The sequence below is a fragment of the Lagopus muta genome, chromosome Z (genome assembly GCF_023343835.1).
Source record: "Lagopus muta isolate bLagMut1 chromosome Z, bLagMut1 primary, whole genome shotgun sequence".
NCBI lineage: Eukaryota > Metazoa > Chordata > Aves > Galliformes > Phasianidae > Lagopus > Lagopus muta.
Window position 1 is genome coordinate 1322173 of NC_064472.1, and position 22178 is coordinate 1344350.

The 22178-nt window shown below is 49.0% G+C and overlaps 1 protein-coding gene across 1 annotated transcript; it reads right to left on the reverse strand.

Annotated features, from left to right (window-relative positions):
• Window positions 1-748: 748 nt before the first annotated feature.
• ONECUT2 (one cut homeobox 2) lies at window positions 749-20459 on the reverse strand. The gene is made up of 2 exons (XM_048931619.1): window positions 19391-20459; window positions 749-5845 (listed from the first exon to the last, which is right to left on the reverse strand). Exons 1-2 carry the CDS (start codon window positions 20457-20459, stop codon window positions 5559-5561), a joined length of 1356 nt encoding a protein of 451 aa, XP_048787576.1. The 3' UTR covers window positions 749-5558.
• Between the last annotated feature and the right edge of the window lie 1719 nt (window positions 20460-22178).

Here is a 22178-nt window from a genome sequence, read left to right on the forward strand (position 1 = left end):
TGGAGCACGGGACTTGATGCTTATTTTCTCTGTCTGGAACTCAGTAGAGGAATCCCACCCCTTTATCCACGCAGCAGCCTGCAGCCTTTCACCAAGGGCTGGGCTGGAAATGCCACCCAGACCCACCCCTGGCTCAACACAAGTGCTCCAGCCACTGGGCTCTGGTGGGGTGCAGGGGGTGATGGTCTTGGACTTTTTTGCCTGTCAGAAGGGCATAAGGAAAACAAAGAAAATGCTGTCTTCAGAATTAGCAGCTTCCACCAGAAGTATTTCTTTGGGGTATCTAAGTTGCAGCTGTACATTACTGTAAGTAGGAGAGAAAAAGTTAAAACTACAAAAGAGCACAAGCAAAATGCAGACCGCACAGAGAAAGAAATCTTTGGTATCTTTGGTATCATCAACACGATTAAAATTACAAATGGAAAAAGTCAGTGAGGTAGCCTCTTTGGTTCTCACTAGAAATAGAAAGGTTTTTTCTTTTTTTCTTTTTTTCCTTTTTTTTTCTTTTTTCTCTTTTTTACACACACAGAAGTTCATTCTTGGAAGCAGCTAGGTTAAGGGTTTCTCTCTTTTTGCTTGGCATGGATTATTTTTCCCCCAGCTTAAGTTTAAAGAAGCCACAAAGTTCAGGCAAAGTATCTCAGTGTCTCTTTTTCCTGTTGTTTCTGAATGCACGGTTTTAGGTTGAATATTCATTGCTTGTCCTCAAAATTTGCTCTGTTTTTGGACAGGAAATTATCTGTAGTGCTTTAAAAGTAATTTAAAAAAAAAAAAAAAAGAAAAAAAAACCAAAAAACAAAACTCTACAAGGGCATCCTGGGATGATGATGAATAAGTTAAATAAATAAATTATATTATGAAGACTTTGTGTGCCATAATAAAGGTACATCACACTTTCTAATCAGATGAGAAGAGATTAACTTAAATAATTTAAATTTTTATATTTAACTATTAAAATCAATTAAAGGAAGAATCTAAAATTAGGCTCATGTTTTATGTAACTCGTAATTTTCCTCCTGCCTGTAACAGAACTTGGCTGCTTAAAGAAGCTAAGCTAACTTTTAAGCGTATCTACTAACATAGGCTGGCATCTCCGATGCACTACAACAGTAAAATGAATAAATAAGGAAAACCAACCCAAATTCACAAATCGCTGAATTAAGTACTCACAAACAGCTAACACCTGACCCTGATCCTGTTCTCAGGCAAAACTCCCATTGAACTTCAAAGATAAAATGAAAATAGGTAGGATTTGGACTGAACAGATATTTCTACCTACTCTAAGACTTAATTAATTAAATTACATCATTGATAGATAATACATTAGCTTAAAAGCTACAACTGTCAGGAAAAAATAAAACCATCTTAAGCTTTCCATTTAAAGAAAAAGAAAAAAAAAATCCCCTTAATAACTTCAAAGGAGGCCAAGTATAAGCTTTCCCCATGTCTTAAAAATCCACAGGTATCATGACAAGCAAGAAAAGCATTGTTTTGTTTTGTTTTGTTTTGTTTTCCAAAGCTAGCACACTCTTTCCAATACCATGTCAATACCATGTCTTGTTTTGGAAGAGGTGGACCTTATTCCCTTATGCAGGATTGAGAGTAGTTTGCTGGTTGAGTTCTTCACAGGTCTTTGGATTTAGCTTTCGTTAAGAGAGATCCGGAATAAAGCTATTCAACCGACGTAATCAAGCACATTCTTTGTTCCTTCACAGGTGATTTAACAATATCCAAGGTTTCTTGAAAGTTGAATTCATCTTGGATGTGCCCATGATCGTAACTCCAAGCGCACGACAAGGAGGATGCTGGGATACTGTCCATAGATAGAAGTCTCTCATATTAGAATACATAAAAGGAACGAGTTACATTACACAGCTATACAGACCTATAAATATATGGTATATAAACATAACATATCTATTTGAGGTTTTTTAGTATGAACAGAATATAGTGTATATTACGGTATACATAGCAGTGTATACATATATATAGTAAATATATACTCTATATTTTGTTCATGTGTGTACATACAAATATATCTACCCACAGTATATGCTATCGACACTCCTATTCTGAGTCAGCTGCTACATAGAAGCCTGCAGTAGTTGAGGATGAAATGGAAGACGTAACATAGGACCATGAAAGAAGCAGGGATAAAAAATGCAGCAGTATTTTCAGATGGAAGTGAATTTTGACAAGTCTGAGGGAAAAATGGGCACTGTTACACTTGCAATCACCAGCACAGAGAAGGCTCACATGTTCTGCTAACCAAATACTCTTGAATGGACAATGATTTCGTCCTCAGTGCCACTCCATCAGTTTACCTATGTTGTTTCCAGTATCAACATTTGAAAGATCAAGGCAAGAATTTAAGCCATTGAATTGCATAACAAGGACTTCCACAATTTGGGTAAAATTAATTATTTCATTGAAGACACATTATTCTATAAGTGCTATCTGATCTGCACTTTATCAAAGCTGTTGGATGAACTCTGAACAGACATAAAAAGGTTTTTGCTCATAAACTCCAAGAGGTATGCTCCTTTTTGCCTTTGCAGTGTATGGGATGCACTCTCAGCCTGTGCATGCCCCTCACTGGAGGTGACCAGCAGGTTTTTTTGTTCATGGCAGGGACACCAACTGCTACTGATATGCTCCTCTCTGGTTGGAAACACACTTTTCTGCCTTGTGATTGCAGTGAGGTAAAGGAAGGTAGAAAATGGTGTTCTGGTTTTCTACCAATGTTGTGTCCACTCTTTGTGTAGTTACAAAGGCATTATGGGATGGAATGAGAAAAGTAACCTCAAAAACAGCACTGCATAGCATTGCTATGAAATGCAGTAGAACACTTTCAGAATGAGAAATTTCCCTTGAGGTCAATGCCACACTCAGAATGTGCACGTAGAGGCTGGTACGCATGGAGCCCCTTAGATGTGAGCAAAGGTGAATGTGGAATACAAGCATCTCAGCACCCAGCAGCATCGGTGCACAGCACCCAGACCTGAATTGTTTGTTTCAGCTTCACAGCATGGCTGATTAGGAGGCTCCTTGGATCAGTTTGTAGCCATGTTTGATCAGAATGGGAAATCCAGTTTTGAAGAAGTTTTGATTTCCAGAGCTAGGACATGTTGTCAGCTTGGTTGCTGTGAAGATCCTGAATTTACTTTTCAGAAAACCCTCCTGTCCTGGGCAGACAAGGCTTTTAAATTTTTGTATTTTATTTTATTTCAATATAAATTGTTGTAGTTTTCCACAGAAGTTAGAAAGAAGGTTTCATTTAAATGTTGGGATGGAGCAGAATGACACATGGGCCATCGTTCTGCATCCAAATTTGGATCTGGGTCTGCATGTCATGATTCGGATCACTGTGACTTTGACCAAGGAACAGAACACATCTGGACAAATTACCAAATTGCCATGTGAACTGCTGAAACCTCAATTACAAATCAGAGTAGATTCTGATCATAATGAGCTGGGCTGTAACAGTGCTCAGTACTTAGAAGTAAATAATTTGGTACATACATTGCAAGTTTTATCCCTGGGTATGAGAAAGGAGGCATAGGCTATTCAACTGGTTTCACACACAGAAGATCTAAACATACAAGAGACCTGATAGAACAAGCAATATCCAACCAAAACATTGTTCATACATCCCAGTTTAGTATCCCAACATCTTACACTTGGAGTCCGTGCAACTCCCAGAGAGATTCCACGTGGGGTAGACACAGGAAAAACATAAATGAACTCACCCATTTTGTTGCTCAAAGAAACAGAATTGATTACCTTTCCACAGATCAATGGTGCTATACACATCTTAGTCGTGCAAGAAGAGATAATGAACTGAAATAACAGTTGTGAGAATCCTCATCTTTGGTATTGTAGCTGTTGAGGTTTTGGTTGCCCTGTTCCTTGTTCTTTTGAAAAAAAACTGCATAGGCACAAATTAAAGACAATCTTCAACTTTAAGATGACTGAGTTGTCAAATGAAGCAGCAATCATACCGGCTTTACTTTGTTTTTGTTCTTGTCAACCCTTTCTTCGAAATCTGCTTCCTAAAATGTCCCACATGTCTGTCAAAACACAGTGTGTCACTTGTTTGCTTCCTGACGTGCTTCCTTGGTTGGTTTGGGTTTGGCTTTTTTTTTTTTTTTTTTTTTTTTCTCCTTTTATTCATTAAATGGAACAGTTTGTTGCAGAAGAAGTAGGTGCAGAAAACGTTTCTTTGGTTTCGATTAAGTAGTACATAAAAAAAGTCTCAAGTGTCTCTAACGAAGCATTACAGCGTTTGGCTTGCTTTCACAGGGGCCATTCACTGGTAAGGACGCACACGGAGTGGCCGCGCCGCTCGGGACTTTGCGCACATGTTTTGGTCAGCGTTTGCTTTCTGGTGCAGCAAATGACCGTGAGAGATTTACAAACTGTTCGGTGTTTGTGAGGCTTTCTGATCTCAAAAACAACAACCACGCTAACGATGGCAAAAAGAAAAAGGCGAGTTACAAATATCTTTGGCTTGCAGAAATCCTGTCTCTTTGGTGTGCTGCATTCTCGTCAGGTTTGATGAAATGGTGGACAAAAAGAACTTAAAGTGTGATGGGTTTCGATGGTATTTTTAAGTTGGACGTGGCACATCTAAAATGGTCAATGATATCTGAAGGGCTTGTTTGTGGGTTTGGTTTTTTTTGTTTTTTTTTTTTTTCCTGCTTGAAAGTACCATAAAATTCCAATAAGGATTTTGAAAAAAAAAAAAGAAAGAAAGAAAAAAGAACAAAAAAAGTCAAGCGCTAAATATGTTTCAGTAACGGTGAGACTACAGAGGAGAAAATAGATCCCTGGTAACTGAAAAGGACTTCTTAATGACCTAAAAAAACCTACATCTTTCAAAAATTTGTGTTTGCATGTAGTGTAGCAGTTAAATTGACCTCCTGAGTGTGCATCTGTGTCATGTACAAACACAGAATTTGTGACAAACTGCAAACTGTGCTTGAGACTTGTGTAGTCATGTACTTTTTCACTATCAACTTCGTAAATTAGAATGCCTCTCAAAATAACAGCTGTAGTGAGTCCAGAATCATACCTATTTCTATAGCTATTGTCTTTGTGCTTGACACTTTGAGCTCAAGTGAACTGATTTTTTCTGGTCCAAGATCAAGCTATACTCACTGATTGAACAAAAGAAATAAAAAGTAAATTTAAAAAAAAAAAAAAGAAAGAAAGAAAAACATAGAGTTGATCTTTTGTTCCCCTAGAACACTCAACAAAACCATGCCTGAGATTCGAAAACAGGTTCTCGGCCTCCTTGGCATCTCGGTGTCAGCCTTGTGCTCCGTTCCGGCGCGGAACTCGCCTCACCAACGGCTCTTCCTTCAGACCTGCTTCGCCTGTCCTGAGCGTAGTGTTACAGAAAAAGAGGTTACTTCTTCGCTTGCGCCTTCTCAACTGACTAAAAGCCGTACGGTGTCCTCTCCTTGCAGCCAGGCCAGGACGATCCAGGAGGATTGTGCTTTCAAGTCACCAGTGAAGGGCCCCACCGCGCTCGCGCCGCTTGGCGGCTTGCGCGATCATGCTTTGGTACAGGTGCTGGGGGCTGAGGAGGAGCCCCCAGTGCTCAGGTCATCCTGCCACTTCTCCAGGCTGCGCCGCCGGGCGTTCATGAAGAAGTTGCTGACGGTGGTGAGCTCCAGGCCCAGCTGCTGGGAGATGGTGATCTGCATTTCTTTGGACGGGCGCTTGTTCTCTTTGAAGATGGCAAAAAGCGTTCGGCGCTGGAGGTCAGTGAAAACCAGCCGGGATTTCTTCTGGGAGTTGTTTCTCTCTTTGTTCGGTTCCTGCTCTTTACGTTTGCATGCTTGGGGAAGGAAGAGGTGAGAGACAGAGAGAAAGAGAAGGTCAGCGTGCACCCACCAGAGCAGCCCTGACCCACACCGAGGGAGCCGAGCACACCTTGCAGCCCTCCTGCACCACACAAAGGGAAGGATCAGCTCTGCAGTACTTCCCTTGTGCCACAGCACGGAACAACTCCCAGCTGCTATTCCTTAAGGAACCTGCACAGCCACCATTCCACAACGCATACCACCGGGGTAATTGCTACTACACACCCACATGCAGAGAGTACAACTGGTAGCTGATGTCAGTGCACTCGGAATGAATATTTTGTCCACACTTTGGGACTGTCAGTTCTTTCTTGGCTTTGACATTTCAATGCCTGCTTACAAAAAATGACCACAGGCATAACGCCAAAGGTAGAACCTGAGGTCCGTGCAGGAGCAGGAACCACCCAATTCCTGGGGGGCCTGCCCTCTCCTGGGCATCACACACTGCCACAGTGGGACCACAGCCAGTACAATCACGCACCCTATTTCATTGCTGCTGAACAGTGGAGCCTTAAATAGCAATTATTTTTTCACGGAGCTTGGAAGCATTGCTGAAACCAGCACTACATACCTGACCACACGCAGTCACACCTTGCTTAGTAACACCGTGTTCTGTTTCCCCACCTTCTTAAGGCTTCAGCCCCAGCCTTGCCTACATCCCTGTGCACTTGTTCCCTGTCTCTCCCTGTCCACAGTCTCCTTCTGGTGGTCCCCAGCTGCGCAACCCTGAGGTGCTTGTCCCGAGGTCCCCATCCGAGGGTCCCCATTTTGGGATGCCCATTCCCACGTGCTGTCCTGGCTTGCTCGTTCCTTTGTTCCCCTTCCCTAGGTGCCCATCCTCGGGTACCCATTCCAGGGTGCCCATTCCCAGATGCCTGTCTTGGGATGCCTATCTCCGAACAAAGGCTGCAGCCAGCCAGAGCACCCACACCATCGCTTGTCCGACAGACAGGCACTCACTGTGCCAAATGATGCTAATGGGTCTCAGAAAAATCGGTATTAATAGCTGATCTGTATTTATTAGCACAGGGAGAACATCAAGTGCTGAACCCAATACCACTGCCACGGCACATCCAGGTTTAAAAATAGACTGATAAGGCTGTCTACGCAAAGCAGCAAGATAAAAAAAAAATCCATATGTTGACATGATTAGGTAATGTGCTGGGACACAATGAGGAGAATCAGTTGGGAAGTGGACAGACTTTAAAGCAGCCACATTAAGTAAATTTGCAGCTCCAATGTGTGACATGAGAAGAGTAATGTTCAGACTCCAAAAATGTCTGCAACTTCCTGAAGTAAGGACTGCACCCATTGCCGTGTGCCTGGGCATGGCACTGCAGTGAGCCTGGCTGCAATGGACGCTTACAGGCTATGCTGACCATAGAACCAGAGAATCACATTAAGGTGGGAAAAGACCTCCTAAGATCATCAAGTCCATCCCCAACCCATCCCCACCATGTCTTCTGTTTCTCCTGCCCCTTTGTTCCTCTGTATCATCGAGCTCCCAAATAACACAGATAATGTTTTATTGAGCTGAAAAAGCAGCCTGTAGCTGGGATGGCTGCATGCCTCCATGCTCGTTTCACCAAGCCTTTGTCTGGAGCTCCATGTGCAGGGAGGTGGTTAGTGCCCACCCTTGTGCTTCAGACCCTAATCGGTTCCAGGACACGAGGAGGATCCTAACATCACTAATTTATGTCCAGAGATACTCTGCATATTACAGTTATTGGTATCTCATAATAAATAATGCAAAGAGATATGCTTTTCAATGCATTCCGTAAATACTTTCCTTGAACTGTTAAGTTTGCTCTTGAAAAGGAACCATGAAGGCAAATGTTTTTCCTTGACATGCATTTATCAGAAGAGAAAAACGGAGTGAGCACTTTAATAAAATAAAGTTATTAGCCAGGAAACCTGCCTGCAGAAAGAGAAACATTTTAATCATGGAAGGAAGGGAAGTAGCCATTTTGATTCTAAGAGCAACTTGATTTATTAACTATAGTTAATACTGAATATATTCCATGGAAGAATATAGACAATTAACAATAATTGAAAGCCGTAGCTGTGAAAAAAGGAGACTCATCCCTTTTGTGCACATGAGGCTAACAACACTTTATACGGGAACATCAGAAGAGCTCTGAAACAGACTCGTTACTGCCTTATGTAATTTTTACTTAGGGGAAAATCTCCTGATTCCAAAGGCATTAACAGAGGCACAACAAGATCCCACAGCTGCACTGGACTGCACAGAGGCACACTCCATCCTCAAACAGTGAAGTATTGCCCTGCAGTGAAACCAAGGGAGTGTTAAAAAAACGCTGCTTCAGAACAGAGGTGGGTGCACTCACATAGAGGGGCATTGCTTAGGAACCCAAAAATTGAGCACCCAGAGCAATGTGCTGGGTGTGCAGCCAGGGGAGGCACCAGGAGATAACTGGATGTGCATGAGGTCCCACAGGACTGAGTGCTAAGTAAGATTCCCTGAAGACAAATTTTTATATGTTCTACTTTAAATACACAGGATATCTCACTGGCTTTTGATCAGGGTGTTTGCAAGCCTGAGATCAAGCATGTGCCAGAATATTTTGCTAGGTCCCCGAGATAAGGAGAGCAGAGCAGTGAGCCACAGCTCTTTGTTAGCAGCCACAGCGGTAATATCACCCCCCTCTGTCCTTCTGCTCCCAGCCTGCTGGGCTGTCCTGTTTCTCTGCTGAGATGCCCAATTCCTTTCCTGAATTCTGAACTGAACACTTTATGCTACATATTTTGTATTTAAGCTTCTTCATTTTTCTTTTCTTTACAGTACGTGGATCTTGGGATTTACTTTGGAGATGCATTCTGCACTTGATGTGTAACACAAGATGAATGTTCTGCTTATTAGCCAGAGAAGCAACAAGCTTGTTCCAATGGCTGGCACTCCTTTCATAATAATACCCCTGGACCTGAGCTCACAGGCAGAAACGTTTGTGATGATGATGAACCAACAGCAAGAACTTCTATAGCCTGTTTGGAATTCTTTGCTGCATGATTTTTCACAGTAACCCCTTGGCTTTCAGAGGTCATTTGCACAGTAGAAGAGCAGAATGGTGCTGTGAGGCTCACACATCAAAAGCCCACAGGCACAGCTCGCACTCTGATAGCTGTTCCGCGGCTACACACAGCAGATGGATTCACAGGAGCATCACTGCTGGTTATTGCCACACCTCCATTGGCCCAGAAACTGGGATATAACTTACCATTCAGGCAAATACAAATGAAAAAAAATCCACTACGACAACCAATCATGCTTGATAGAGGAAATTGCAAAATTCAGCAGTAGTCTCCTTCTAGTTTTGCTATGGCCCAATAGTGATGCTCCTGCCCACAGCCTTGCCTGGGAGCCCCAGGCCCACAGCACCAGTTCTGAGCACTGCAAAGGCCAAAGCCATCGCCAGAAGGCACTGATGGTTCCCTGTGCAAACAGCCTCATGAGCGAGGGACTGCAGACCCACACAAGCAGAAAAATGCCAACTGACCATAGCAGGAAGGCAGAACACTCAAACCCATCTGCTTGAAAACAAGCAGGGATTTTTCACTTTGATTTCTGACTGTGTTTTGTGCTCCTTGGGAGCAGCGCAGCTTCTGGATTAAGCTCATTTTTTTCCCTGAGTACTGTTACTCTGATTCTACTGATAGTTCCCCTGCAAAAATATTCCTATGTTCTGCAACAATAACTCTTATTTTCCATTTTTGCCCTCAGAAGAGAGGAGCCCAGCCAGCCTGTGCATTACGAATAGCAATAAATCCTGGCAAATACTTGGAAGCACTGCAGTTGAGAAGCATTTTTTTAAAAACTTCAGTTTATAAAGACTGAAGTATTGTGAAATTTAACTCCAGTCATTAAAAATGAATATATAGCAACTGCTAGCAAATGGCAGCGGCTTCTCCAGTGCCATTACCACTGCTGAGTAAAGCTGCCAGAAAAGTGAGATTTATGTGTGCATCCCCTCCATCCGAGAGCTGTGGCTGAGAGTAGGCAGCAAGGGGTGGATCCTCCTGGGGCTTCAAATCTGGGGCTTTGCCTTCCTGGGGACACGGGAAGCAGGGCAGGGAAATACCAGGGGTTTTTGTGTCCCATGGAATGTGCACTGCAAGTCCTGCCCCAGACAAAATCCCAACGAAAACCTGACCACGTCCTCAGGGATCTCTGGTTTTAGAATCACAGAACGATTAAGGTTGGAAAAGACCTCCAAGATCCCCAAGGCCATCCCCAACTCATCCCACCGACTTTGTCCCCAAGTGCCACAACCCCATAGTTCTGGAACACTCCCAGGGACAGTGACCTCGCCATTTCCATGGGCAGCTGTGCCACTGCAGCACCGCTCCTGGGAGAAGAAATTGTACCTAACATTCAACCTGACCCTCCTTTGGCACAACTTAGGGCAATTACCTCTCATCCTATAAACCAAGCAGGCAAGGAGGTGTGATGCTGGAGGACAATTCAGGCATCTGAGATTTTTTTCAGGGCTGCATTTTATGGCCTATGACCATTGAAAAGAGACACGCTTCATCTTCAACACTTCCAAATCTGGTTCCTTGCAGTTTCTGAAGGTAACCCACACCCTCAGATATCCCCCCTCTTTATGATGTTTTAACATCATTGTAATTGCAACAGTGACACAAGAGCTGCAAAACCAATAATCAACTGTTAAGAAGGATCCAAGCAGAGAGCAATATTCTCTGAATCCACAGCAAGTCATTTCTCTATACTGCCTGCAAAGACAAGCCATGGATATTGATCTCCCGTATGCTGTTTCAGACGGGTGTAGCACCAAGTCAACCAAACCAAGTTATCTGTATGGTGGAACTAAAAAATGTTTCTCAATTTGATTTCAGAGAGAATTCAATGTGAAGGAAATTTAATTATGCTAGTTAAGCTGAACACAATGAAATGACCATCAAAACGTTTTCAAAAGGTTTGAAATGTTTTCTTTCAATATGATTCACTTAAAGCAACCCCTTCTGTATCTGCGTTACTACAATCTCTTAAAAACTAGGCCTCAAAAATCAATTTGATTACCTCTCTGAATTAAGTATGCACAAATGAAAGCAATTGAGATCAATACAAATTAGGTTAAGTACTCCACTGTGTACAAAATCATTATGTAACAAGAAACAATTTGAATGAAGATGCAAATAATCACATTGTGAGAGTGTGCAGCCAGCACTCCTTTATCTGCTCCTTCCCATCTGCCACATGCACGTGCTAAACTTGCCTGATCTCTTTCATCTCCATGAGCACCCTCTGAAGGCACTCATCCAGGCGATGCACACAAACGAGCAGCACAACACAAATTGTTAATCCTGTTCTTCCAGAGGACAGCAGCCGCTTTCTGCTCACCAAAGAGCTTCCTGAAAGGGCAAGGTGCTCATCTGGCACAGATGCAGGGGTTCCTGCAGTGCCTTGAGAACAGCTCCACAACCATCCTCCACATCCTGCTGGGATTGTTTTTCTGGTTCTCACCCTAATCCTTCTCTCCTAGCTCTGCCACAGGATGAACACCTTCCTAATCTAAGACGTGCACTTTTCAGCTATTTGGGAAGAAAGAATGGATGGATTTGGAGACTTTGTTCTTCTATATTCCTTTCTGGCATATAGCAGGTCTCAAACTATTTGTGTCAAACCTCCTTCAGATCTGCTGGATAGCTGAAATAGGGCTAGGTAAATCCCACGGGGCAGGGACTGTTTCCTCTGTGCAACACTGCAACACCAGTCTCAGCGTGGGATCTCTGACAAAGGCCTCTAAGTACTATTGTAATATACTTCCATCATTAATACAGAATAATAAATAATAGATGGGATAGACCAATTTATTGCACTCTGGGGCAAGAATGAGTGGAGCTCAGCGAGCATGCAGCACACTTTAAATGCACCGTGTGTCAGCAGGTGGCTGTGAGCTGCAGCCAAGCAGCCCCAGGCTGCCTGTGCTGGGGCACAGGGATTCCAAGTCTTCTATGGACATAAATCTTCATGGGTTGCTTTGGAGTCAACTCACCCTCTGGTGGGCTGCTGCTTCAGAGATGACTGTGAACCCCCCTCAAGCCAGGAATTTACACGCTCCCATGCCTCATGAGACACTGACCCAGCCCAGGCTGTGGCTTCATCTCAACACTAGAACCTTTGGGATCTTCCCTGATCCCACAGGTTCTTGCCTTCCCAGCAGGAGTACAAGCATTCTGCTAAATTCCAAGACATCCAGCTCTGGATTCCATGGGACACCCATAGAACAAAAGCCATCTCCTGGTGTGGTCCATGGGCTCTGGCAGAGCAAGGGCTTGAATCACAGAATCGTAGAATCATGGAATGACAGAACCATTAAGATTGGAAAAGACCTTTAAGACAAGTCCAACCCCAGCCCATTCCCACCATGCCCACTGACCATGTCTCCAGGTGCCACATTTCCACGGTTCCAGAACATTGCCAGGGATGGTGACTGTGCCATCTCCGTGGGTAGCCTATGCCAGTGCAGCTCTTCTCTTTTTAATTGTTCGTAATATCCAACCTGAACCTCCCCTGGTGCAACTTAAGGTCATCACCCCTCATCCTATCACTGTTACCTCGGAGAAAAGGCTGACTCCCACCTTGCTACAACCCTTCAGGGAGTTGTAGAGTGATGAGGTCTCCCCTGAGCCCCCTCTTCTCCAGACTGAACAATCCAGACTGGACACGCTCCAGGGCCTCAATATCTTTATTGCAGTGAGGGGCCCAAATCTGAAGACAGAACTCAAGGTGTGGCCTCACCAGGGCCAAGTGCAGGAGGACAGCCCCAAAGGCCCCATCCTTTTCTCACAGAATCATCGAATAATTTAGGCTGGAAGAGACTTTTCAGATCATCTAGTTCCAACCCCTTGCTATAGGCAGGGACACCTCCCACCAGATCAGGTTGCTCAAAGCCCCATCCAGCCTGGCCTTGAGTGTTTCCAGGGAGGAGGCAACCACAGTCCCCCTGGGCAACTTGTTCCACTGTGTCAGTGGTCACAGTAAAGAATTTCTTCTTAATATCTGATCTAAATCTACACTCTTCCTGTTTAAAGCCATTTGTCCTTTGTCCCCTTGTCCTCTCACTACATGCCCTTATAAAAAGTCCCTCTCCAGCTTTTCTGTAGATCCCCTCCACTGTGCTTTATGCCCCTACCAGTACATGAAACAGACACAAGACAAGCACTGCCGCATTGCATCCACACACACTGGTGGTGTTCAGAGCACCAAATGCAGAGCAGGATACAAGGAAAAAAATAAAACACCAAGTACTCTGTGCTTGCTTTTCCCACTGTGCTTCACCAAGAACTCTATAATTAGCAGCAAAGCAATCTGCAGAGTATTACACACGGATATACGTATATGGGGAAACTGAGGCATGGAGTGAGGAGCAGAACCGTGCGATAACTTAATTGCCTGAATCTGGCATCTATGTTGCCAAAAAAACTGATCTGCTGTTGCCAAAGTCCAGGGCTATCTGCAGTGATAGAAACCCCCCTTTGTGCAGCTGTGTGGTCACTGGAGCTCTCGCCATCGGGTGGGCAGTGTTAAAATAGAAGAGGTTGGGAGAAATGGAACAGGATTGGAAGCCCACTGGTGGGGGGTCTGAGATGGTTGCTCCCCACCGATGCTCAGGCTCTGCAGGAGGCACCATTGGGTTGATCCCAGCACTGCTCAGTTGCTCTAGCAGCAAGGCACACTCAGCGTGTCCTTCCCTTCCAGCACTGCCTCCTGTTGTTTTAAAGATGCTCTCTTTTGAATTCCCAAATAGTTTCCAACGAATTGTAACACTTTTCTGCAGCGAGGACTTGTGTATACATTGTTTTTGCTAGAGCACAACACTGGAACCAGGGCTTGCCTGGTGCAGCAGCATCCACCTGTGAGGATGCCCTCAGGCATCTTCCCAAGTACGAAACAGAAGTGCTGAAGCACCTTGTGCAGGAAACACCAGGAATCTGCAGTGTAGGGAAGTGAGTGGGTCTGAAATCTTAAAGAGAGTTGAACTATCTCATCTTCATTCTTTCTTTCATATTACTTCAGATAGTTTCCACTCAGGTATGTGGCATGATGCACATCTACTGTTTGAACCCTATGAGTCCTATTGTGAGGGAATGGGTGGATCTGAGCTCTTGCTCTGTGATTCTGAACCAGTCTGTTTGCAGAAATTCTGGCTCATGACAGAAAGCAGGTAATAAAAGTTCTTACTAGTAATGGCTGTGCAACATGGTGCAGTGATGAAGAACCCAAAAGAAAAGGAGCAAAACTCCACAGACACCTCTGGGAAAGCAAGGTGTGAGTTGCCCTCAGCCCTGACTATCTGAGTTATTCTTGCATTCCAGAAAATGACTGCTTAATACAAAATGCAGGAGCAGGCCTGGCAGGCACATGTCTGCCTTCCCAGAGGTTCACTAAATCACAGCTCCCCAGGAGCATTGTGCCCTGGACTCACAGAGCCACGAGGCAACATTGTGCATGGGGCCAAGGGACATGGGAGACACAGCAACCAGCAGGTCTGGGCATGGTGGAGGGAAAACCTGGCACTAAGGTGACAGGAGGAATGGGGAAGCTTTGGGAGCTCACACCAAATCAACAGGGTTGCACGGTGCCAGTGTCATGTGAGGTTTAAGGGACAGAAGAGGGAGGCAGTCCATGGGGTGACAACAGCATGGGGAGGGCAGCAGGTCTGTCTTTGGTTACAAAAACAAGTAGGCACTAAAGAAACAGAGCAGAGCTGCGTGGTAAGGAGGGGAATTGCTCCCAGGGAGCTTCCTCATGCTCCTCCTTTCCCTCTTTGGATGTGTGCTGCTTGCCAAAGCTTAATGCCTCGGCACAGACCCGTGTTTCTAAATGGCCATTACTACAAGATGAGATCTGCTGGAAAATCACCGCTACTCATAAATATGTTCCCTGCTTACTTAGAGATATTTTGGTCCCAGAGACAATTTGCGTTTTGGGAAACTGCCAGCCTCTCTTGCTTGTCTAATAATTCCTCTGTGAAGCATTTAGCAGTGGTTTGATCCCCTCTTCCTCACAATGGAGCAGTTTGAGTTTATAGTTCAGCAAATGCAAACTACCCCAAAACACTCCAACTTATTTTTTATCGAGTTTCTATCTACCATCAATAAGTTGTCCTGCTGATCTCATCACCAAACCCATGTGAGACTAGTCAGTCCTGTGTGATTTCTGCATACAAAAGTCCTCTATAAATCAGAAAGCATTTTATGCAAGTCTGTAAGATTGATAGGACCGGGTACAAAAAAGATGTATTATCAATCCCATCAGACATCATATTTTGTTTGCATATTCACCTCCAAACTATGGTGGGGCTTTTTGTAGAGAAGATGGGAGCCATGATAGCTGTCTTAAATACAAACAGATCGCTATCAGAAGAAAGGGAGTAATTTTTCTTTTTTTTTTTTCTTTTTTTTTGCTCTGTCTAATGGGGATAAGATGAGAAGCAAAGGATTTAAAAGACAAAAAGGGAGATTAAGGCTAGTCATTAAGGATTTTTGTACCTGTAAGCTCTGGGAGAGATTGCCTAGGTAGCCAGAAAATCCCCATCACTGATGATTCTTGAGGAATGGGGCAAACTGGTGGCATCACAAGACCTTTTCGTGCTTTCTCTGTCAGATTAACACTCCACACTCCGGCAGAGCTCGGGTTCCAATCCAAACGTTGCTTTGCAAGGGATGAGAAAGTCCCTTGCAATGGATGGATGGCAGGAACATTCCGTGCAGAAAAAGCAGAAGTGCAAGGTTTGAGTCAAAATGCTGCTACAAAGAACAAGGTAAAAATGAGGAGAAGTTATTAGGAAATAATCCTTTGGCCAAAAATGTTCTCTCCTTTACAGCTCCTTGCCACAAATAAATTGTTATTTTTAAAATGCAGAGAAATATTTGAAGGTTGTTGGGTTGTTTTTTATTATATTTTGTTTTGTTGTTGTTTGTTTGTTTTTCAGGTCAAATGGCAACAAAGACAGAATATTAGGGGAAAAAAAAAGAAGTCATGCTGAAAAAATAATTTAAAAAATAGTGAAGAACAGAGGTTAGAAGATCTCAGAGTAACACATCTTGACAGAAAAAAATGTTTCTTACTAAAAAAGTAGAGTGAATAAGAGATAGAAACGTATTTAATGATGAAAGTGGTCAGATTTTTCTTTATCAGCTGACCAAGAGGCTGACAAAAACTTCCTGTTCAACGAAAAGAGCATTCAAATGTCTGCAGAGCAGGAACACCTTTAGCGTCTGCGGAAATAATGAGGTACAAAAAAGACAGGGTGGGACGTTATTTCAGAAAGTTGGTACTTGAGAGATATGATTTACCACTGAGCTTCACGATTTACTGCACAGATTGCTCAGACACAACCACTAATCTATATCTGAAGAAACTACTAATATTTCAAGTCACTAAGCACCTTCCAAATAATCTTTACGTACCTGTATGCTTAGTTCAATGCTAAGAAACAGCGGTATGTATACTTAACAGAATTGATACAGGCGTTATTACGTCTTAGTTATAGCTATATCGACAGGCTACAAAAAATAGTCTCAAGATTCAGAAGGAAATTCACGTGGAGAACGGAGGGCAACGCGCCCGCCTTCAGCACCACGGACAGCGCCGGCGAACCCCGGGCCAGCGTCCCTCTTGCCGCTGTCCGTGGTGCTGACGGAGAGCTACGGGCGCTGCGCACACGGGGACACAGACGGCGACACGGAGGCATGCGCGGGGACACTCAGGGGGACGCGGGGACACGCCTCACCGCGTGGATCCCAGTCGGCTGCTACAGGTTCGAGAACCGCCTGGCCACCATGCAACCAGGGGAACGTGAGCACGGCAAGGCCAGCCAATTAATCACCGATGGTGTTTCGGTACAAAACTGTGCAATCATCAATAACGTGATTCAGCAAGTAGATGTAAACAAGTGGAGAAAGCACTCTGCTGATCGGGACAGCACTACGATGAGCAGAGTTCAGTGAGAACTGGCCAACAGGGGCTTCTTACCCAGCATTCAGAGCCTGCATGAGCCTGGTAACATGCAGAAGGATATGGCATGAGAGTTATTTTAATCGCATTCTTCCTGTATTTACCTACCACGGATTTGGTGATAATATGCCACAGTTGAGCACTTTGTAGGCAACGCAAGCATGAGGACGTGGCTCCGCATCCAATTAACCTGAACCACAGTTGAACTCTGCCCTTCGAACCCCCTGTGCTGATAAATGCATTGACTCACCTGGTGATCATTGATATTTTTTATCCTGGCAGAAATGCAGAGACTGCCCTACCCAGGCCAGAGCAAACAAAGATTTCACAGGGACGTTTCCGTGTGGCAGGCACTTCAGAGAGAAGGCCGGGGACCAAGGGGCCTCCGTGGGGCCACAGGCACACTGTGGGGCTGTGAGGGAAGTGGGACACATCGTTCCCATGCCCTCTTCTCCTCAAACTTCCCAGCCTTGGTTCTCACCCAGATCATGGGTGGAATCCGCCAGCTACCTTGGCTGCAGTACCATGTAACCAAGCATATAGCAGGCATGAGGGTGAACATACAGAGGGGCTTTCATGATGCGGCTTCTGTGTAGGGGTGGGATCAGATCAATGGAACTTACATGAAAGGTTTCACCATCTCTGTATGGGACAGGAGAGGCTTCTCCTTTTCTTCCGGCAGCCCTGGTGGCAGCAGCCCTGGGCCAGGTGCATGTTGGGGCAAGGACGGGGAGTGAAGCCACAGCTGCAGCAGAGGGATTTGCCCAAATTCAGGGCAGTCCCCAGAAATGCTCTCCCTGTTTCACCTCCCGGGACTCAGTAAAGGCACACGGTGCTTCCTGGGCTGCAGAGCAGGGTCTTGGTGCCAACGTCCCCTCAAGAAAACCACACAGCTCTGCTCTGACTCGGACACAGCTGCTGCTGACCCCTTCTCCAGGCTTTTGGAGCCCTTTAAAAAATAATCATAGCCCTGGTCCAGCTCCCCTGGGAGAGGGGCTTCCTCTCATAGGATGGAACATTTGGGTTCATTTTGAGAAAAACTTACGGGAAGAGCGCAGGGTGGGCGGGTTGCCGACTCTACCTCCACTCCTCTCAGGAGCTTCAGAAAGCAAGGGAAGGGAAAGGAAACACCGAGATAATGAGGCTGCATATTCACACGTGGTAATAAAAAATCGATTTCCCGAAGGGGCCGGTAATTTACAAAGGTCTTTCCCGTCCTTCCTCCTCTCCTATCCGAGGCCGTGACGGCTCCCGCTGTCCGGGCAGCCGCTGTTCCCGCTGACTGCCCGCGCCTCGGCCGCACGGAGCGGGAGCCGGGAGCGGCTCGGTGTTAGGAGTACCTAGGAGCAGAGCAAGCAGCTTTTTTCAGCGCCTGCGTTTCAATGCAAACCAGAGCAATTCGAAACGCAGTCTGACGGTACAGGAGTCCCGGCGTTGGTAACGGAACCAGAACCAAAACGGGCACGGCCGCATCTGGATGACACAGCTCGAAGCAAAAACGGGTTCAGGGGTATTTTACCGCCTTTCTTAAACCTACGTAGGCTCAAAACCCGAGCCCCAGCCCTAAAGAGCGCAGAGGCGGTGGTGCGGGGTAACCTCGTAGCCCGATAGGAGCCAGGCAATGCCCGCCGGCTTCCGCCGCTCCCCGAGCACAACGGCTCTTGGTGCTCGGCGTTACCCCTCCGGGTCGGGCCCGGGGCAGCCCCAGAACGGCGGGACGGGGTAGACGGGGTCGAAGGCAAGCGGGGTGCTGGGAAAGTCGAGCTGCAGCAATGTTCTTGGAAACAAGCCGGCTCAGGTTCCAGATCAATGAACGCTGGGTCCACGCGTTTATGTTGCTAGCGTGAATGCTCTTTTAATCTTCTAAACATCATCTGCATCGATTTCCCTCCACGTACGCGTTTGTTTGGGAAGGCGACGCGGCCGCGTGCTCCGGGCCGCGCGCCGAAGGGTTCACCCCGTGCTGCGGCGGGGGGCGGCCGAGGCCCTGCGGAAGGGCGGCGGGGGGCGGCCCGGGGCCTCGCAATGCGGATTCGGGGCTCGGGGAAGTCCGGAGCCGCGCGTCGCAATCACCCGCCGCTCACGAACGGGCGAAGATTCGTCGCCCCGCATCGGGACCGAAAGAAATGAAAGAGCGGCGGAGTTATGGCAACAAACGGCTCCGCAGCCTCCCCGGAGCCTCCCCGCAGCCTCCCCGCAGCTGCCCCGGCTCCGCAGAACAATGGAGCGCTGCGGCGCGGGCAGCCCGCGCCAGGGGGCGCCCGGCCGCGGGACAATGCGGGGCGAGCGCGGAACAATGCGGAGCTTCCGCGCCCGGCTGCGGGACAATACGGGAACGGCAGCCTCCGGAGCCGCCGGCCGGTCTCCCGGCCCGGGGACACGGCCCGAACCGGGAGACGGCATCGGGAACGCCCAACGGGGGAGGTGAGGGAGGGAGGGAGCGGAGCTGCCCCACGTACGCTCCGAGGAAGCGCCCCGAGCCAGGGCAGCGCCGCGGGGTCCGGGGAGCGGAGCCTACCTGCGAGCCTTAAGGCTGACATCCTCTGGAACTCCGGCTCCTGCAGCCACTTCCACATCCTCCGGAAGGTCTCCCTGCCGGATTTCAGTTTACTCCAAGGCTTAGGGTTCCGTAGCAAGTCCGAGAGGGTGCCCTGAGAGCGGCACAGCACCCGCTGGGCGAAGATGGCCTGGGGGATGCTGTAGCGCTTCAGCTCCGCCGTGATCCTCTGGGCCACCTCCTTCGTGTTGATTTCCTCCAGCTGCTGCGCGGGGGCGGCGGCGGGCGGGCGGTCGCGGGCAGTGGGCAGCGCGTGGGGCGGCGGGGCAGGGGGGTGCTGCCCATTGAGGTGCGGCAGCGGGGCCGGGGCCGCCGGCAGCCCTCGCGGCAGGTGCGGCACGGCCTCGAAGCCGGCCCCCAGCATCTTGTCGTGGCCCGGGGGCGGCGGCGGCCCGTAGCCGTGCAGGCCTTGCTGAGCGCCGTGCAGGGGGGCCAGCCCCGCGCCCAGCGGGGACAGGCTCTGCCCCACGGCCGGCACCTCCTTGTACGGCCCGTAGAGGTTGTTGACGGCGGGCAGCCCGCGCTCGTCCCGCATCAGAGCAAAGCCGCCGCCGACGTTGCCTGCCAGGCGCTGGTGGTGGTGGTGGTGGTGGTGGTGCGGGTGAGGGTGCGGGTGGTGGAACTTGTCGGACACGGCAGAGATGGGCGGCAGCGGCTGCAGCGGCGTCAGCGTGGTGTAGGTGCCGCTCATGCCCATGCCGGGCGGCGAGGGCTCGCAGGGCACGCTCATAGCGTGGTGTAGCGGCACCGACAGCTCTGGCCGGAACTCGGCGCCGTCCAGCAGCGGGGCCATGCCCGGCACCATGGCCGCCCGTCCCCCCCCGCCGCCTCCGCCGCCGCCGCCGGGCAGCTCCTGGGGCGGCGGCACCCGCAGCGTTCCCCCGCCTCGGCCGCCGTGGTGCGGGCCGGGGCTGCCCAGCAGCTCGGGCTCATGCAGGCTGCCCAGCGGTTCCAGCGCCAGCTCGGGGTTCATGGCGCAGGCAGCGGGCTCGGCGGCGAGGCATCGGTAGGCGCCGCGGCCGCTCCTCATTCGGGCCGCTGCTCATCCGGGCGGCGCGCCGCCTCCGCCGGCCCCGCGCTGCGAGCCGCGGCCGCCGGGCCCCGGGCAGCGGCCGTTCAGCCGGGCCCGCGCCGGCCCCGCGCCATGTCCGCGCCGCGCCGCCGCCGCCGCTGTCTGCGGCCGACGGGAGCTGTCCAGAGCGCGCGGCCGCTCGGCATGACCGCGCCCGCTGGGCGGGGCGCGCGCGACTGACGGGCGGATCCACCAATAGGAGGCGTGAAAGGGGGGAGGGCGGGCGCGAGTGACCAATGGTGGAGTTTGGGGCGGGGATGCGCTGCGGCCCTTAAAGGCGCCTCCGAGTCTTTGTAGCGGCTCAGGGTTCCGCCACCGGACCCCGCCTGCGCCGCCGGGGCTCGAGGCTCGGGGCTCCGGGCGGGAGCTCGGGGCTCTGGGGTTTGGAGTTCCGCGTTTCTCCGCAAGGACAGTTCTGGAGCTCTGGTCCCCTTGCCCCCAGCCAGGTGGTGTGGTGCAGTGCGGTGCGGACAGCGCAGAGTCGCTTTGGCGGCCCGGGGCCGGCATCCCGATGTAAGCCCCTCAGACGTGCTGCTTGCGCGGAGCCCCGGCGTTGCGCATCGAGACGGCCCGGGGGTCCCCGAGGCAGAGCTCTTAGCCCTGGCTGCTCCCGTGCGATATACGGGGCAGGGAAGCACAGCCAGGCGAGCCGCGCTGTACTACGTTAGTTCTGTCCTTGCCTGAACCATCTGGCACGTCGTAGGGCTTTGGTCCATCTGCGTGCCCCGTGCTCGCCCAGCAGTACGCCCGCGGTCCCGCATGGCCCCCGCTGCCCCTGCCCCAACACGAGCCCTCATCCCTCCCTGTTTTGCAGCGCTGTGGAGTGGTCCTGAGCGCAGCCGCGGCTCTGGCACACAGTACAGTGCTGTGGGAGATGTGGGAATGGGGGGAGCACGCAGTGCTCGAGGGGCTTTGTGCCCTCCCCTCTGCTGTCCCTGCAGTCACTGACCCCCAAACACAGATGTCCCTGTGCCCCCAGGACAGCCCCACTGAGGCAGGCAAGGAGCAGCAGGACTGAGGCAGGTGGGCAGCAGGTGTCAGGAATTCAGTGGCAGCAAGAGCCCTGGGGACGAGACCCCCTGGCATGGGTTGGCAACAGGGACCACCTGCTACAGCTGGGCTCTGGGATATCTGCACACACACTGGGCCAAGCTGAGCTATACTAGGCCTCACCATCCTGGTCTGAGCCATGCCAGGCTGAGATTTGCTGTGCCGTGCCATGCTGAGCTGTGCCATGCTGTGCCAGGCCATGCAGCTGCTCCCAGCATTGCAGTCCCTCTGCTGCCCCTGCCCCCCTCTTTCCACTTTAATCAGTAACATGGGAGATGGCAGCACTGAGAGCCGCGTCCTTGCGTTTTATGTCAGCCTTATCTAGGGCTCTGATAACTGTCGCTGCTCTTGTGAAGGTCGTAGCCCCGCTTCTTCTGTTGGGCACAGAGAGAATGTGCTGTCCCTCTGTAGGGAACACTGAGAGCTGAGGTCTGGGTGCTGTGGAGAGCAGCACTGATGGGGCAGAGAAGGGGAGGGGGCCGAGCATCCCTCTGCCTTGAGGCATGCAGATAAAATGCATGACATGCAGAAACACAGAAATGCAGAAAAACAAAAGTGCAGCTGGGGAACAAAATGGCTGAGTCCAATCTAAAAGTGACTGCTTTGTGCTCTTCTGAGGTAAGACAC

Excerpts from the sequence above, each read along its gene's own strand:
- ONECUT2 (XM_048931619.1), bottom strand. The coding sequence starts at position 20,459 with ATGAGGAGCGGCCGCGGCGCCTACCGATGCCTCGCCGCCGAGCCCGCT. Across the intron at positions 5,846-19,390 it reads GTCAGCCTTAAGGCTCGCAG|CATGCAAACGTAAAGAGCAG; the intron begins GTAGGCTCCGCT and ends TCCTTCCCCAAG.